The 16,999-nt window shown below is 37.8% G+C and overlaps 1 protein-coding gene and 1 long non-coding RNA gene across 4 annotated transcripts; one reads left to right on the top strand and one right to left on the bottom strand.

The window, feature by feature from the left end:
- Positions 1–10,143: 10,143 nt before the first annotated feature.
- Positions 10,144–16,565, bottom strand: LOC103701449 (U-box domain-containing protein 35). Of its 3 annotated transcripts, none has more exons than XM_026802356.2 (11): positions 16,368–16,565; positions 15,995–16,186; positions 15,466–15,551; positions 14,188–14,309; positions 13,876–14,084; positions 13,713–13,764; positions 13,348–13,606; positions 13,026–13,127; positions 12,535–12,963; positions 11,579–12,334; positions 10,144–10,802 (listed from the first exon to the last, which is right to left on the bottom strand). In XM_026802356.2, the coding sequence occupies exons 2-11, from the start codon at positions 16,146–16,148 to the stop codon at positions 10,719–10,721; spliced, it is 2,253 nt and encodes a 750-aa protein (XP_026658157.1). In that variant the 5' UTR covers positions 16,149–16,186; positions 16,368–16,565; the 3' UTR covers positions 10,144–10,718. The 3 variants fall into 3 exon arrangements, with proteins under 3 accessions (XP_026658157.1, XP_008781718.1, XP_026658158.1); XM_008783496.3 differs by having other exon boundaries at positions 13,876–14,081; positions 16,368–16,563; XM_026802357.2 differs by having other exon boundaries at positions 15,995–16,171; positions 16,368–16,556.
- Positions 14,301–15,952, top strand: LOC113462359. The gene is made up of 3 exons (XR_005512600.1): positions 14,301–14,916; positions 15,430–15,529; positions 15,644–15,952. It is a non-coding gene; the product is annotated as an uncharacterized LOC113462359 (long non-coding RNA).
- Positions 16,566–16,999: the final 434 nt, after the last annotated feature.

The raw sequence follows: 16,999 nt of genomic DNA, 5'->3' as shown, positions 1-16,999 counted from the left end.
AAAAAATGTGGCCTTTCTGAAAAACTACTTCCACAACCATAGCAGGTTAGCTCAATTTGATTGCGAAAGTAGGAAGAAAGTGATGCACCTCCAAATTGGCCATAGCTCATCAGAAGGGCCAGCCAATCAAAATTTGCCACGATGCCTACATGTGGTTGATCAGGAGAGGCTACTCCTAACCGGAGGCCCTAGTGATCACCAAAATTCTAACTGATGTGACAGACAGGACATCATCTGCGTGCGAGATTCATGCTTGATGTCCAGATTGTACCCAAGCCAGCCATTTTTGATCGGCCCATGTGCCCTAATTCTTCGGTCATAGGTAAACTCCAGCCCCTCAATCAAAAAGGAAGGAAACCCAGGAGGTGAGGACACACACAAAAGATGCCCTAACAGACTGAGAGAACACCTTCTTCTATTTTATGAGCACTATTTTGGCTTAGGCATTGAAGGATCCTCGGCCGGATACGCTCCGATTAAAGGACTTCTTCGTTTGTGTTGTTTCAGATCGGAGTCCGGTCACCCAAAAAGGACCTTGGTAGCCATCACATACTCCTTGCTCTCTCCGATCCCGACTGGAGCAGCCGATAATTGAGCTTTCCAGCATCATCTCGCTTCTCATCGCAGTGCCTAAGACGGGCCAGTTCTTAGCGGCAGCAGATTGTAATTATGTAAACATTATATGTTTGTTTTAGTAAGGTTTAAAAAATGGCACTAACGTGCATTATATATCTTCTCAAAATCTCCTAAGATTATACTATCAATCTCCCACTATATACGAATTTGATGGATGTGCATGATTGCTCTTAGATTATTTTCATTCAAGCCTACATCATCTGCAGAATTAATCACTCTGCACTAAATTTATTCCTGGAGGTGGTGGCATTTATTTATTTATTTGTATTTTATTTATTTGCTTTTGAATTAAGTACGCCAAAAAATTCAATCTGCAAGACTATTACATTATCCAGCACATATCAAATTTTTTAAAATTTTCAATCGCTAATAGAGCTATGCTGAGGAGATTTGTGCAACATGCCTTTTCATAGTGCGCAACAGCCAACAACTATGACATGGTGAGAAATATGATACCATGATTTTATGAAGGAGTTACTAAATACACTCCTTTCCTTTGAAAATGTTTTTAACTCCTGTGTATCCATTGAAGATTCATATGCCAATCATGAATACTCATTCAATCAAGAAACCTTAATGCAAATTAATTTCATTGCTTGGAGTGAACTTCTGTTTGTAATGTAAAAGACCTACTAAGAACATGGACATTTTCAACAAGTTAAAACTAATATGCCATAAATAAATTGTTTTTTTAATTGGACGCATCTTATCAGATTCTAATCTTTCCCATGTCAATTAGATTAAGAAAAAATACGCAAAATTGCTGTACCAATAAGCATGTAGACAAAGTTGCTGATTGAGAACCACCATAAGATAGAACAGCATTATAACTATTTAATAATTGTGTAATGTAGAAATATTATTACAATAATTTTGATGCTAATGATATCAATTAATAGCTAATATGCAAGTTGTGTAGTGTCTTCATGATGACTGAAATACATACATACATACATATACATATATATATATATATACATATATATATATATATACATATATATATATATATATATATATATATATACATATATATATATATACATATATATATATATACATATATATATATATACATATATATATATATATACATATATATATATGTATAGGGGATTGATAACCTACTCTCTGTTATGGTAGGTTATCAATCTACCCATTTTTCATTGGATAAAAAATATCCTTATTTTTGTAACTCTTAAGGATGCTTTATGTCTTTTTATAATCTCACCTTAACTCACCCTCTCAACCCCCAATTAATGCTCTCTCCCTCTCTCTCTCTCTCTCCGGTGTGTGTGTGTGTATGTGTGTGTGTATTTATGTATGTACATACATATGTATGCATGTATGTATATGTATGTTTGTATGTCTATATATATGTATGTATGTATATATATGTGTGTATGTATGTATGTATGTGTATGTATGTACGTATGTATGTATGCATGTGTATATGTATGTATGCATGTGTATATGTATGTATGTGTATGTATGTATGTGTATGTATGTATATATGTATGTATGTATGTATATTTATATGTATATGTATGAGAGAGAGAGAGAGAGGGAGAGAGCATTAATTGGAGGGGTTAAGAGGGTGAGTAAATGTGAGATTGTAAAAAGACATAAAGTGCCCTTAAAAGTTATAAAAAGTAAGGGTACTTTTTGTCTAATGAAAAATGAGTAGATTGATAACCTACCATAACAGAGAGTAGGTTATCAACCCCCATATATATATGTGTGTGTGTGTGTGTTTTTTCGGTTTATATACCGGTGTGATCATGATGTAATCTATACCAGTGCAATCCTTCTACACCCCGTTGTAATGGAGCAGGTTTATGTAAATTAGAAAGAAGTGCCCATTTTGACAACCTTCTTATTCTTACTGGCTGCTCCCTCGTGTTATTTGCTTGGTAGGTAGGTAGGTTACAGTTAACTAAAAGTTACAAAACGAAGTTAATAAGATTTTTCATTTATTCAAATTATTTAAAAATATATTTGCCATTTATTAGCATGGTGGGACCAAAACACACACAACTCTTATGAAGCTTTTTAAAAAGGCAAGATTGTCACGAAGAAAAGTAAGATTAGCCTTTTGGACTTTTGGCCCGTGAGAAAAAAAATTTCCTCATTGAAATGCTTTTTTTCTGAAAAGTAGAATTCTGAATACATGATATCTGAAAAAGTGATTTTGCCCGTTTGATTAACTATGAAAAAGTAATATAAGCTTATATTTAATTGAGTATTTATTTTTAAAAAAAATATGTAAACATAACTATTATGTTCTTAGTAAAAAAAAATTCTGTAAGAATAAAGCCAAACTATTATTAACATCCACTCATCCCTTTTCTCAAAACTGCTGCTGGAGACGGAGGGTGAGAGTGGTTTTGAATTGGAGAAGTTCGAGAAAAAAAAAAAAATCTAATCAGCCCCATCTAGATTTGTTCGAAGCTTTTTACCTTCCCTTCAGACAACTAGCATCTATTCGCCCATTCTAAGTGATTTCAGAAAGGCCAGACATCCTTTGTTAAGGTGGCGATGAAAGCTACGGGAGAGCAGTATCATACGAAAAGTACTACCGTTCTGCTTTATAAAGTGGCCCAATTCCATAATCTCGCTTGCACCACCTTCCCTTTGTGCGCACGCTGAGTGCAGGCAATAGTGGGTGCGTTAACCATTGCTTCTGCACTACGTGACACTCCCAATGCAATTAAAGTTCCACTAATCCATTGTTCTATTATAAAATAATCATTTTGAGATCTGTAAAGATGATAAATGAATAAAGAAGTTTGGAGCGCTTTGCTTTCTGTGCAAAATATGATTTACATAACATACAATTATTTTGAGATCTATGAAGACGAATGAATAAAAAAGTTTGAAGTTTTTTGAGTTCTATGCAAAACATGATCTTCATGGTTTACTATATTTTATAAGATTTACTCCTTAGTAAGGTGAGATGGTTTTACTGGAAAAACTCCATTATATATGGAAATAAAAGAGATGTTATAACTTTTAAACTTTCTCTTTCAAGGAATTATGTCTCAAGTTTCCATCAAAGATAACTTTCCCGTTACTGTAGAATGGTGGCTTCTAATTCAGAGGCAATCTGTAAATTTTTTTCCTCTCTCTCTCTCTCTCTCTCTCTCTCTCTCTCTCTCTCTATATCTATCTATCTATCTATCTATCTATCTATCTCTATCTCTATCTCTATCTCTATCTCCTCCACAAACAACAAATTGAATGAAATACATCATCTTTCTGCTGGATATCTTAATATTCTCTCTCAAGAAAGAAAAACGTCACTCAACTCTCAAAAATGAGGCATTGCCATGTGTCTCAATAGAGGTACAATGCAACTAGTGGAGGCTGCAATCTTTAATCTCCACCAATTTATATTTTGTCACATTTTGTCAAATCTTATACACACACACACTATATGTATGTCTGTATGTATATATGTATGTATAACATTTCGGGCTATCAAAGACATCAAAAGAAGTATAAAATAGGGCATTGCTTTCATTCCCAAATTTTGACAATTATGGGCTCAACTAGAAGTCGAAATGCAAGTTAACTAGTCCGATCTTCTATTTGTTCATGCAGTCTGGAAATATTGATTTTGATGTTGTATTAATATATTAATATAAAATAATATTAGTTTATTATTATTGCTAAACTAATATATTGTACTAATACCAGTATACTGATACTATATTAGTTATTTTTCTTATATATTCATACTAATATGATATTTAAATAAATTACTATAAACTAACAATGGAAGTGCAAATATGTCTGGTTTGGAAAAATATAACTAAAAGATAATTTTTATCTTAATAAATTCTATCCTCCTTTAACTTAATGGTATTGTAATTATCTTTTGAAATAATTTATACTGCAAATGTACAAAAGATATTGGTTATTGCAAGGGCAAACTTAGCCATGATCAAAAATTTTCACTTTTTTTAATACTTTTCCTCATATTTCAAAACATCAATTTTCTTATCCTTGATATGCATTCAATAAAAAAAAAACAACCAAATTGCAATCATTATATGGAATAATAACACTAATTCCAAAAGAAACTAAGATCTAATTCCATGTAAACCAACTCAAATTCAGTCCTACCAAGCATAAAGGCCGTTAAAATATTTAGACACCTTATTAATATTATTGGTTGGCACAATATGTCTATATAGTGCAAATCTTCCGAATTTCATTATTAAATACATATATATGCATACACTATGAAGCAAAATGCCATCTCAATCTTCATCATTTTTGCAAAGTGAGGACATGAGGGAAAAAAGAGGATCAATTTAAAAGATATAGAGGATTTTAAATATACTAGGAAGGATGTATATATTGATATTGGACAATTTTAAGAGAAAGGTTGATAGTTCAATATTTTTGTCTTTAATTAGGTTATCATTTCTTGTTGATGTCATGTCATGGAAGGTGACAATGTACAATGGGGTGATGATCTCAGGAGATATCCTATAAATTGTCAAGATATGATAAGATATTGTATAATAAAGATGATTATAAAAACATATAGGTAGTGTGATGTGCTCAATAAAGCTTGGGGCAATGGATTATAAAATTGGGCATTTCTCTTTACTTTTCTTTCCTTTCAAGTTCATGGTGCCCACACAATGCGTCATATCGTGTCAAATTCTCTCCCTAATTTCTTGCTCTTATATTCCCTTTCTTTCTGCATCACTTTGATAGGACAAAACATTGCTCAAGAGAATAAAAGAATCATTCAAGAGGTAAAGAAAATTCTTCTTCTTCCACTCGCTGCAAGGGAACAACAGCAGATTAGACGTCAGGTTCTCAATGTCCCTATTGTGCAAGGAAGTGAAAGTTAAGACCGACTCAAGCGGTGGAGGGCACTTTTGTTGTGGACTTGTTTGCAGTCCTTCTAGTTTTTTTTTTTTTTTTTTTCCCTCTCTCTACAACGAATGGCTCAAGCCTGGAGTGAATACATAAAAAAAAGAAAAGTCCATTTGACTCTTCAAACATGCACCATTTTCTTCGTAACACCGTCACCTTTAAGCGTCTTCTTTGTTGGCTAGCTACCGGCACCAGCAAATTAACACAGATGGCTACGAGCAAACACAAGTTGCACAAAGGTTTTGATAAGGCAATATTGGTGATAGATTTGGTGCCCGATTAAGTTATTATCTGATCTGTTATTACTTAGATGGTGCTGGTATGATCGTACCGGATATTTTTTAGTAAAGAGGTGGCTTAGTGGAGATTGCTGCGAGGGTTGGTCCTCTTCCATTTTGCCTAAAGAAAAAAAAAAAGTGTCCGTGAGAAAAGTATCTGCAGCGTGTGTCGTACACTTAGAATTTGTTGTTGTTTTTTTTTTTTGCTAATGAAAAAGGGGTAGGAGGGAGGAAGGGACAAGCCCACCCCCGCGTAGCAGCCCCCACTGGGCCCCCGCCCCGCCAGGAGAATGTTCGATGCGGGTAGAAATGGCCGTGTGTTGGGCACCCCGACCGGTTTTACTCATACCCTCCCCACCCGTAGGCCCGGCTCAGCTACTCCTCTGAGCTCTGGCTCGAGTCCTACGTGTGAGTACGTCACACCCGGCACCACCCCGGCTACTAGCGGTTCAAGAGCGGTCCTACACCACAAGTCCAAGCGGTGGCCAAAGTAGTGAGCTCCGGTCCACAATTTAATCGTCGCCGCAGCGATTCGAACTTGGAACCTTGTGGTTAGAATTTGTTGTTCGGCACTTTGTTTATGTTGTTGAAGGAAAGCCGTGCAGTCGAGAGGGTCTGTTGGTACTTCAAAAGCATATTGAGAAGTACAAGGTCCATGGTTTGTGATGCTCGCTCTGTTGAGCATTAGCTGCATTTTATATCAATATATTATATATTTATACATACATACATACGCATACACAAAAATATATATAATGAGAGAGATAGAGAGAGAAAGAGAGAGCTGCATTTGACTATAATATATAGAGTGGATTTTCACTTAAATTCGATCCGATCTAAATTGGACAATGAAAATTCCACATTGATGATCCGAGTTGTGGGATGCGGTCTACTAGCTTTAAACTATTTGGATCATCTATATACTAAGTAATTAAAAAATAAAAAATATAATTTAGCATTATTTAGGTTGTTTATTTTGAAACCACTCGACGTATGGACTAGTCATCTCCAAATCATATGATTTTTGGTATATAAGCAATCTAAAGATAGTATAGTAGATTACATTTAATAACTCTGAATCATCAATGTGGGATCCCTATCGTCCAATTTAGATTTAACTAGATTTGAATAGATATCCATTCGAGTATAACCCAATCTAGCTCTCACTCTCCCTTTCTTTATATATTATATTATATTATATATATAGAGATGGATGGATTTGCCTAGCTATTAACCATTATATGAAGGATGGATAGGGGTGTATCTTTCATGCAAAAGAAGGATTCATCTATCTTCATGCAAATCCACCATTAGATCACTCACTGCACATATTTCAATATGCTTAGCGAATAGTGTGCACTCCAATAGTAGATCCGTGTGAAGGAAGATGAATCCTTCTTTTTCATGAAATACACAGCCCAATCCCAAGAAGGATATAATAGACGCATCCATGGCATAGCATTGCTGGCTTAATGGTCTCCTAAATAAGCATGACCAAGCTACATAGTGAATCAAGTTTCCATAATAACTACCCATGAGAAATCAGGCAAGCTATGTCAGATAGTTAAAAGAATTAATGGACCACATTTGTCATGCATGATAGAGCCGATCCCTTTTGGAATCCAAAGATGTTCCTATGTCTGAACCTTTGTGCAACCCACGAAATAAATGAATCATATGCAGCAGTCTACTGATCTAATGAATCCATTTGTTTCTAGACTTGCATAAATACGACAATAATTATCTTATCTGCTATCTTTAACTCCATGTTTACTTCATATCCATATGTAAAATGTAGAATAATTCTTCTCAATTTTTCCAAATTTAATATGAGATAAGCTCCTGGTTAGAAATGCATGAGTGTATCAAGTTATAAAAATGAAATTTATATAAACTCTTGGCCATTATATAACCATTCCGGATAAGGTAACTTTTCCCATAAATGAACAACATTTTGTGCTCCATTTCATTTAATTTAGCACTCATCTTAAAAGCTTTTATGCTTCTTAATCAGGCTACTTTTCTTGCAATAATTCGTTTCCTTAGAGGACTCGAAATGGGCTGCGCCTTGGTCTCTGAGCCCGGCCCAAATCGATATCGAGCACCGGTTCGACGCGGTCGGCGTCTAGAACCGGACCGACCAAAATTAAGCCGTTTCGCTCCCGCCACGAACTCATTTTTCCGTCCTCGGAGCTCGGTTGGTTCCTTGCCGTCCTCCATTTTCCCCAAATCGCGATCCATTCTAGGGTTTCGGATCGAAAGGTAAGCGCCTGGATTCCATTTCTTCATCTGTCTGTTCGTCGATCTGTTATATATGGTTTTTATTCTATAGAACAGAACGATCCATCCATGGGATTTAGCTCGTTCACTTTAAAAAAGGGATTTTCCCCCTTTTTTTAGCTTTCTTTAAGCTGGATACCGGGATGCATTTGGATTCCCTTTATATTGAGATCAAATCATCTAGCACTGGTTACAAAATTGGAGTAACATTGACATATACAAAGGCGTCGCACTGATAATTCGATGTGATAATTAGGTCGCGCTCAAATACCTAATTTTGCTATATAACTGTTATTTTATTCGTATTATGAATAATTTATCTCTCTTTTTTTTTCGGTTGGCTTACTTTATGAGCTTTGATGCTTTGTTATGCTTGCGATGGATCTGGAGTGTCAGTAGATTGATTGTGTTGTGCCTGGTTATTGCTTTAAAAGGATGCTGCGAGTGCCTCCAGCTCAACATTTCGTGTCATGTTTCGGTATGGAGGATGAGATTGATTCATAAACTAGTACTCGAAGTTACCAAATTGATACATATATCTAGATATATGATGCTTCATTTGTTGGAATATAGATTTTTCTTTTTGGATTTCTCCTTATAATTATTAGTTCTTTATGATATATTATTTTCTGGGCCTCCTTGACCTCTGGCTGTCCACCTAGCAATAAGCGGTAGGCAGCTTTCCGACGACCTGTCTTCCACTTTCAGTCCTCTACAGCAATGTGTCTAGCATCAAGGTTTGATGGGATCACCTGAGTTTCTTGTGATGCATCCTCCTGACTCTCTAGTTTTCATGTTAGCAATGAGAAAGGTATTCAGGTTCAGAGGACAATACAACTCAAAAAAAAAATGGTTTTAGAGGTTTGGATTTCTGCTGCATACTGAATGATTTCATGACATATTATAAGATGTACTTATCTCTATTGGTGTATGGTGGGTGACAAAATTGATAGTTTCAGAAGCAACGGGGGGGAATGGTGTCGAGATATGCAAGGGAAAGGAAGTTCGTTTAGAAAAATCCAGTTTTTAACGCTATGGATCTTGAAAGGCAGAACATGCAGTACAGACTGATTATCCGCTTTTCTTCTCCGGAAAATGAAAAGCCTGTGGAAAGAATTTCGTAAGTCTGGTCAAGGCTGGAATTCCACATAGGCTGATTGCATAAGATGAATGGCCTTTAGCATTTCTCAAGGATGAGCATGATGAGAGTGCCATTCCAAATCTTGTGATGTATGGTTCTGTTGATGCATGTCTGGATAGAAGTCGTCATTCATTTTTTATTAGTTCATTGATTGCAGTAATATGCAAGTATGGCTATATCCTAGTGTATCCTAGGGGTCGCAGCCTTCTTCATATGTTTGAAACTTGAGAGGTGTTTTCCTGAGTTTTTGTGGGTAATTATTCAATCATTTCTATGAAATGATCAAGGACGCCCCCATGATTATTCTTAAAAGAGAAATATTATTTGTGAGATGAGAGTGCCATAAGAGAATGCTTGGTTCATTTTAATAGGCGTATTGCTGTATACAATTGCTTTCAAAGCAGTGAAACGAACCAAATGGCAACCTCTCCGATACATTTTCATATGCCTAGAGACTTCAATTAGTATTCAAACTTCAGAAGTCATTACGGCAGAAAAAGGAAATGATTAAATGAGTACTGTTATGAATGGTTAGAAAAAAATAATCAAGCTGACATATATGAGAAGAAGGAATAAGGAAAATAGTTGCAAAATATGACTGGCTTAATCTGAAATGTTAGGTATTTGAGAGTAAATGGCAATGGAAACACAAAAGTTTGATTCTGTAACTTACTCTGCAGGTGGATCCCAAATGCAATGGCTTTCTAAGATAAATAATTATAAAATTTAGATATTTTATTATGAATAGAATGACCTTGGTTATATTGAATTCTTGTATGTCACTTGCATCTTCTTGCACATGTGCACCATATATTGAAGGGTTGCTAAGCTGGTTGTTTCTTAATTTGAAGCCTGCTTTTCCAACTTAAACAAGTTGGTAATAGTGCAAAATCAATAAAATTGAAAGAATTGTTTATCTCATAACTGTTCTGCTTTGGCAATCATTTTTTCAAAGAAAAATTGAGAAGAGAAAATTTTTAGTGTAAAATGGTACAAGTGGTAGTTGTATCGACAGTACATATTTTAAATAAGCATATCTGAAAATTACAGATTACAACTATATTTCTTTACCCTAGAGCTTTGGACAATACCATGATGCAGAAGCTGCACCTTCACAATGACTTGTCACCAGTCTGCAAAGGCCTTGACTCGAGACTTCTTTTATCATTTCTTTCCGGGCATCGGAACTAATAAAAAGTTGGATCTCCAGCTTGAACAAAATGGGAATAAGAGAAGTAATGATATCTTGTGCTATTTTCTTAAGCATGCTTGTCTGTTCCCAGAGGGAAGGATCTGTTACTTGAGATAGCAACTGGTTTTACTCAGTGCTGAAAAGCTGACTATGGATTTTCAGCTTCTGCAATGGTTTCAAAGCTGCCTGAGCAATCATGTTATTCTTTTGGCTCCTTATGCAAATAGCCTTCTGTACTTCTCAGTGAGCTTTATGTCAGGTTTATCTGTTCCCTATATTCTCAGGCAGCACTTGATCATCTTCCATACATGGATGATGCACTTGATCGGGTTATCGAGCTTTCATATCCAGATTGTCCAGGTAGAGGGCTCAAGACATCCTGTAAACAAGAAAAGATGGAAATGATTCATTCAAAAAATTCTTATATCCACTGTATGGTTCACAAACTTTCTTTGTAAAAATGTTACTACAGATCAGTTATGAAGGTGATGGTGATATACATATCAAAAAAAAAAAAAGGGAAAAAGTGATGATGATATGATGCCATTCTCAGTCCCAGAAAGACAGCATGAAAAACTTATTTTGGTTTTCTTGGATTACTCATCAAATCAACTAAGTTCTTGAATTTAGCAAAGATATAGATATTCAGCAGCATTTTCTTTGTACTTATATATTAAATGATGTAGCTTTTCTTCATATGCTGCTCTCCACGTGCATACACCATCCTGAAACATTTCAAATATTTTACCAGCAAGACCAAATTACCAATTAAGTTATTCTTTGAAGATGGGATCTAATTATCATTTCTTTATCTATTGAGGTCTATCTACCATGGTCCACAATTGCATAACACATGACTGCTTTTAATTTGCTTAGTTATTTGTCAGCAAGTCTAAATTGAAATATCCAGTTTACATGCAAAGGGTGATGGAAGAATACATACGTGTAAAGTTCTATAACATACCTAGGTATGGTTTCTATAAATATCTTCCATGCTACCCTTTCCAAATTCATATCTAACTAGCAATGCATGGTACTCTGCAGATTTTTCTTAGTTTACTTAGTATGGTTGTACCTGTGTCCGTCTTGTAGTCTTGTTCTTTTCCTTTTTTTTGGAGGTAAGAAATTAAGTCAGGTTTTTTGCTTCTAGCTTACCGGAAAAGAAACTTGGCTGTGTATGGGTGAGGTGTGTGAGCTGCCAAAAGATGCACAATGTTGCATATTTTCTTCTGCAAGATTTCTCAGTCTTTCAAGCTCCGGCAACACTATTGTAGCAAGATCTGGCCTGTCCTTCCGTCTTAGCTCTGCACAGTTGAGTGCTATATTGGCTAAGCTCAAGGCTTCCTCCACTGGCCAATCTATGACTGATGGATCCAACACTTCTGTGAATGTCCCCTTCTCGATTGCATGTTCCACGTGATGTGTCAGTCCCATGGGAGGTCTTGCAGTGATCAGCTGCAACAGCACGATCCCAAGAGAGTAAATGTCGGACTTTACACCAAGCATGCCACTCTGCTGGTATTCAGGGTCAATGTAACAGAATGTTCCAGCAGTGGAGGTCATGCGATACTGAGTGACATTTTCCGCAACAGATGGGGGAACCAGGCGGGCAAGGCCAACATCGCTGATTTTGCTGACATAGTTTCGGTCGAGGAGGATGTTTGCAGGCTTAAGGTCTCGGTGGACCAGTGGCTCTGGCTTTGTCTGGTGCAGAAAGAGGAGGCCTGTGCCAATCTCAGCAGCAATGCGGAACCTATGCTGCCAAGGGATTGGTGGTGTGTTTCCTTGCTGGAACAAGCGATCTTCCAAGCTCCCATTAGCCATGTATTCGTAGACAAGGCAGCCATATTCTGGGCAGGCACCCAGCAAAAGAACCATATTTGGATGCCTCATGCAACTTAAAATTTCAACCTGCATTGAAGTTCACATGCAACTGAAAATATTCAGGATTCATCATAGCAGCTGCTAGTTGTAGAGGAACTCTATCAAGAGAAGATTTAATTGGCTATGGGATCACCAATTGATGCATTTCATACTCTGCACATGGTATGCATATGGAGTAATTAACAGAGCTTTGACGATGTAACATGGCTGTGTAAGGTGTTTAATACCTCTTGTTGAAACTGAGATCTCCCTTGAGCTGCATCCGGCCGCAGAACTTTAATGGCGACAGGTGTGTGCTCCAGATAGCATTTGTAAACAGGACCATAGCCACCTTCTCCAATCTTCCGCTTCTCAGAAAAGTATTCCGTGGCCACTTCTATCTCCTCTATCGTGTACTTCCTATACCTGACATCTGTATGTGCTAAAGCATCCAATGCTCTCTTCTTCTCCTCAGCCTCTTTGAGTGCTTTCATTTCTGCATTAATTCTCTTGTGTGCTTCTAACTTTGCGATCCTTTTGGAGGCTTCAGCTGCCTCTATGGCTGCCTTACATCTTGCTTTCTCCTTCTCTGCTAAAGCCAGGGCAGCTTCTTCCGCCATGTGAGCTTCCTCTAACCTCCTCTCTTCCTCCATCTTCCAATGATGGAGCTCCTTTGCCTGCAGCGAAAGGCATAATCAGCAAGGAAGTTAGGATTTTGTAGATGTGGTGAAAACATTACCTTCTGTTTGGCTGTGAGTGCTTCTTTGCAGGCTGTACTGTACATGTCCATTGTCTGCTTGAGTTCTAGTCTCAGCCTCTTCATCTCCGCCTCCACATCTTCCTGCGAGTGACGGAACAAATTGGTGACCATCAACCAAGGAGGCAGGACGGAGAAGTATTCACACTTATTGCCATTCGTTGATGGCATCACGTAGCTTCACGACTGGTGCTAAGTTGCAAAAAATTCGCAGGTATCCATTTGATTACTCAAAACACAGCTTTATTCTTGTTCTTTCTTTTTAAGAAATTTGTTCTTGTGCTTCAGATGTAAATACACATACCATGGTGAGAGATGATGGTGTGCTGTCCTGAGACATTGAAGAGAATGCAGTCCCACATGAGAAACCGCCACCCACCGACTTGTGTGGGGATTGCATCTCAAAGCTGCTATCTAAGCCGTCAGACATGTTGGACGACCTCTGATTAAAGATGCGATTGATGCTTGGCCTGCCACCACTCACGAATGATATATCACTGTCTCCTATACTCTCTGTATATGATTTTCCAGTTAAGACACGTGTTCCTCTGGTGAATGGCGACCTGTTTGAGGTACCATATTAGCTTGCAATTCAACATAGGAGCAAAAGAAAGTACTACTTATTGCTGTGCAGCTGTGTCACTGTTTTTGCACTACAAGACGTATTACCTGATTGGTTCCCGTTCGCTCTGCACATTCCAATTCTCTAATGCTGCCTCTCCTGGCAATTGAAAATCTCGTAATTTCTTTTGAGTGAAGGGGACAAGAAAGCTTTCTATTTTCTATTCAAAGAGAAACTGATGACAGCAGCAATTCTCATGTTTACACAAACCTCTGACACCATGAGGGTGATGTGGGTCTACATGTTCACTTCTTATACTTGTTTGGTTTTGAATTTGAGCCCGGAACGGGGAGACGGCCGGCGCTGCTCGGACAGCATTCCTCATGGAAGACACCTTCCCTTTGGATATGATGTAAACGGTGCAGAAATCAGGTGCACCCTTGGAAATACTGGTAGAGACATCTGTAGTCCTAAATCTTCTGACGGAAAAGATATGACAATAAATATTCTGAGAGGGCATGTTTCTTTCCTAACCAGAGACTTCCGCTCCATTATGACATTGCTTGAGATTGTATAAATTACCTTCCAAATCCACTTTTTGAAGGTGCACCGACGACAAGCTTTTCAATAGCAGCATGCGAGACAAACTCTATGATCGCCTTTGCTATCTCAGTGTCTTCGAGTATGATATCCTTGCATTGTACCTGTTGAACAAAATGGAAAATTGGGTCAGAGAATATTTTGTATCACGACTTTTGTGGATTTATGAATGGCGAGCACTGTACTAGATAATTGAATGAGACATGTCTACCAATGAAATGCAGTGGCAAACTTCTGGGTTTTGTCCAGAAAGGCCGGGGAGAGACAAGGTTTACATTATCGGTCTTCTCTCAGGATTGAGAGACTGCAGGGGTACAGGGGTACCACATATGGTGGTTTCATTTTCATTATTGGAACTGGTATTTGAGAATCATGTAAAAAGAGGAGGGGAAGGCGTCCATGACTCTAGTGTTTATTCATAAATGGGAGTTGGTAGCTCTCTTAGCTGCTAAGCTCCTAGACGTCATATGATGGGATAAAGTCTAATATCTTTTCATGACCATGAGGACCAGGAGGTTGAATATAACCCGAAGGCTTGTTATATCTTGTCAAGATCTGATCGCACTGGCCTGCTAGGAAAGAAATAGCAGAATATCTAATTCTTATAATGCTCTGCATTGGTATTTTGGATGCATGGCATGGCCAAAAAGAGTGGTGCTGCCATGGCATCCCATTTTACACAGCTGGGAAGAGATTCTCTGACTCCGAGAGGTAACTAATACTGTCCTAGATGTTTGAATCTCTTTATATATGCTTGTTTCTCAGATTTGTTTCATTTTATATCATCTTATAGCTGATAATAATCCCTGAAACCCTTTTGGTAGACAGAACACCCTTTGTGGTATCTTATGTATTATGCCAGCCAAATTTCTTGTGGATTTGGACATCTGGCTGTGAAAACAGTAGAAAAGAATGTGCCTGTAGCTGTTGAATGCTACCTTAAAGAAATACAAGGGCTATGAAACTTTGGTGATGGAAAATGTAATAGGCATTATTCTTCATTTAAATATGGCAATAGAGTTCTTTGCTCAAGAATGATTCTAGATTGTCTTCTAGACTACCTGTGTTGAGTATTGAATATTATGGGTGGTAACTTGCATTACCTTGTTTCTCTCAAAAACTTGTATTACCTTGATAAAGCGAATAAAGAGCTGAACAAATAAGGTTTATCCATATCATTCAAGGGTTGATAACTACAATGTGTAGTTTGATTGGTAATTCCAGATCAAGATCCTCAGAAAAAGAGAAAAGGCAACTCACATTTTTACGCGTGCAGAAACATCGAAAGGGAACAAATAGATCCTTTGAATGACTGCCTGCAAAGGTAGGGTCCTCTTGGTGCCCCGCTGCATTGCATCAGAAATGACAGCCATAAATTAGTTGTAGGAAAGACTAGCCATGCATAGTTCTCACACAATTCTGGTTGCCTTTGTTGCAGGCAGGCTTGCATGCAGTTATGAAGATGACTGCATCTACAATATGAGTAGAAGCAAAGAGCTTATTTATTTATTTATCTCTTCATTTTGAAGAAGGTGAATCACAAAATTTTTTGCTATTGTATCATCAAATTTTTTTTGCCCTTATTCTGACTGGAATAAATCCAGCTTTGTTCCAAAAAAACTTGACACTAGATGAAACTATTAGGCTCTGTTTGGTTGTTGAGAAAAATGAAAGACAATGAAAATTATTTGTATGCTGATAAAAAGTTAATTTTCATGAAGACAAGAATATAAAGATTTTTCTCTTATTTCTTTCCATGCAAATTATAGAGAGAGAGAGAGAGTCTTACGTGCCGGGTGCTTGGTATTGACATGGATCAGGGTGATGGTCTGGCCCCTGTCGACAATGTTATCGAGAGCCCATTTCAAGGCATTCTGGCTGCCCTTATCCTTATCAATGGCGACCGCCACCAGCGGAAACGTCGCACCTTCTGTTGGGCTCATAATTCTCCTCTTACACTTCGCCTCTGCACACCAAGTAGCTATCCAAGGATAACCCCAGATCATAAACAAACACTCCTATCAGCCAAGGAAGAGGAGAAGGTCCCTAATTAATTAAGGGCCATAACAATGAGGAGGAGTTCGAGGACCGAGGTTTTTGGTTGGGGTTGGGTTTGAGGTGAAGAATGAGGCAATGGAGGCAATGGAAATAGAACTGCCTACCTGCTTCCCAGCCCAAGGTGATCACACACGGACAGAAACACACACTCTCTCTTCTTTTGGACCTTCTGCACCTTTCTCTTCCTCCTCTCCCTCTTCTTCTTTCCTCTCTCTTCTGTGCTTCTCTTTGGAATTCTCTGCGGCACCCTGAGGTGGAACTCAGGGGTGGTGAGAGGGAGATAGAAAGGTGGAGAGAAAGAAGAGAGAGTTGGGGGACAGGAAGGGATGGCTCGACCTTTACTATGAGGGGGATGTTCTTGTGGGGTCCAGCTTGGATCTCGGTGGGGGTTAGAGTTTTGACCCGTTGACCACGTAAATCCTGGAGTCTATCTTTACCTCCCCTGGTTTCTCTGTGAGTTGGTTCGTTGCAACACCGCGATTTCTTGTCTTATTTTCTCTTGCATTTGTTCCCCTGCAATTAGAGTGGCAAAAACTAGGTAGGTGAAGAACACTGGGGTTAGTTTAGATCGGTGAACTAGAACGGAGTCAGTAGGGCTGAGAACTTTGAGCTTGCTTTGTTCAAAATGGTTCGAGCTTTTCTCGTGTCATATTGGGTTAAATACTTAAATTAGATTGGGTCGTGATGGGGTAAAGTTTTTCGGTTGTCCTTGGTATTGGTTTGTTCAAATTGTTGC

This window comes from Phoenix dactylifera, chromosome 1, assembly GCF_009389715.1.
Source record: "Phoenix dactylifera cultivar Barhee BC4 chromosome 1, palm_55x_up_171113_PBpolish2nd_filt_p, whole genome shotgun sequence".
In the NCBI taxonomy this organism is placed as follows: domain Eukaryota; kingdom Viridiplantae; phylum Streptophyta; class Magnoliopsida; order Arecales; family Arecaceae; genus Phoenix; species Phoenix dactylifera.
This window is presented reverse-complemented; position numbering and strand designations above follow the sequence as displayed.

Coding starts and splice junctions, on each gene's coding strand:
- LOC103701449 (XM_026802356.2), bottom strand. CDS start 16,148: ATGAGCCCAACAGAAGGTGCGACGTTTCCGCTGGTGGCGGTCGCCATT. Junction 14,085..14,187: donor TCAAAAAGTGGATTTGGAAG/GTAATTTATACA, acceptor CTTTTCCGTCAG/AAGATTTAGGACTACAGATG. Junction 12,335..12,534: donor GATCTCAGTTTCAACAAGAG/GTATTAAACACC, acceptor ACTTCAATGCAG/GTTGAAATTTTAAGTTGCAT.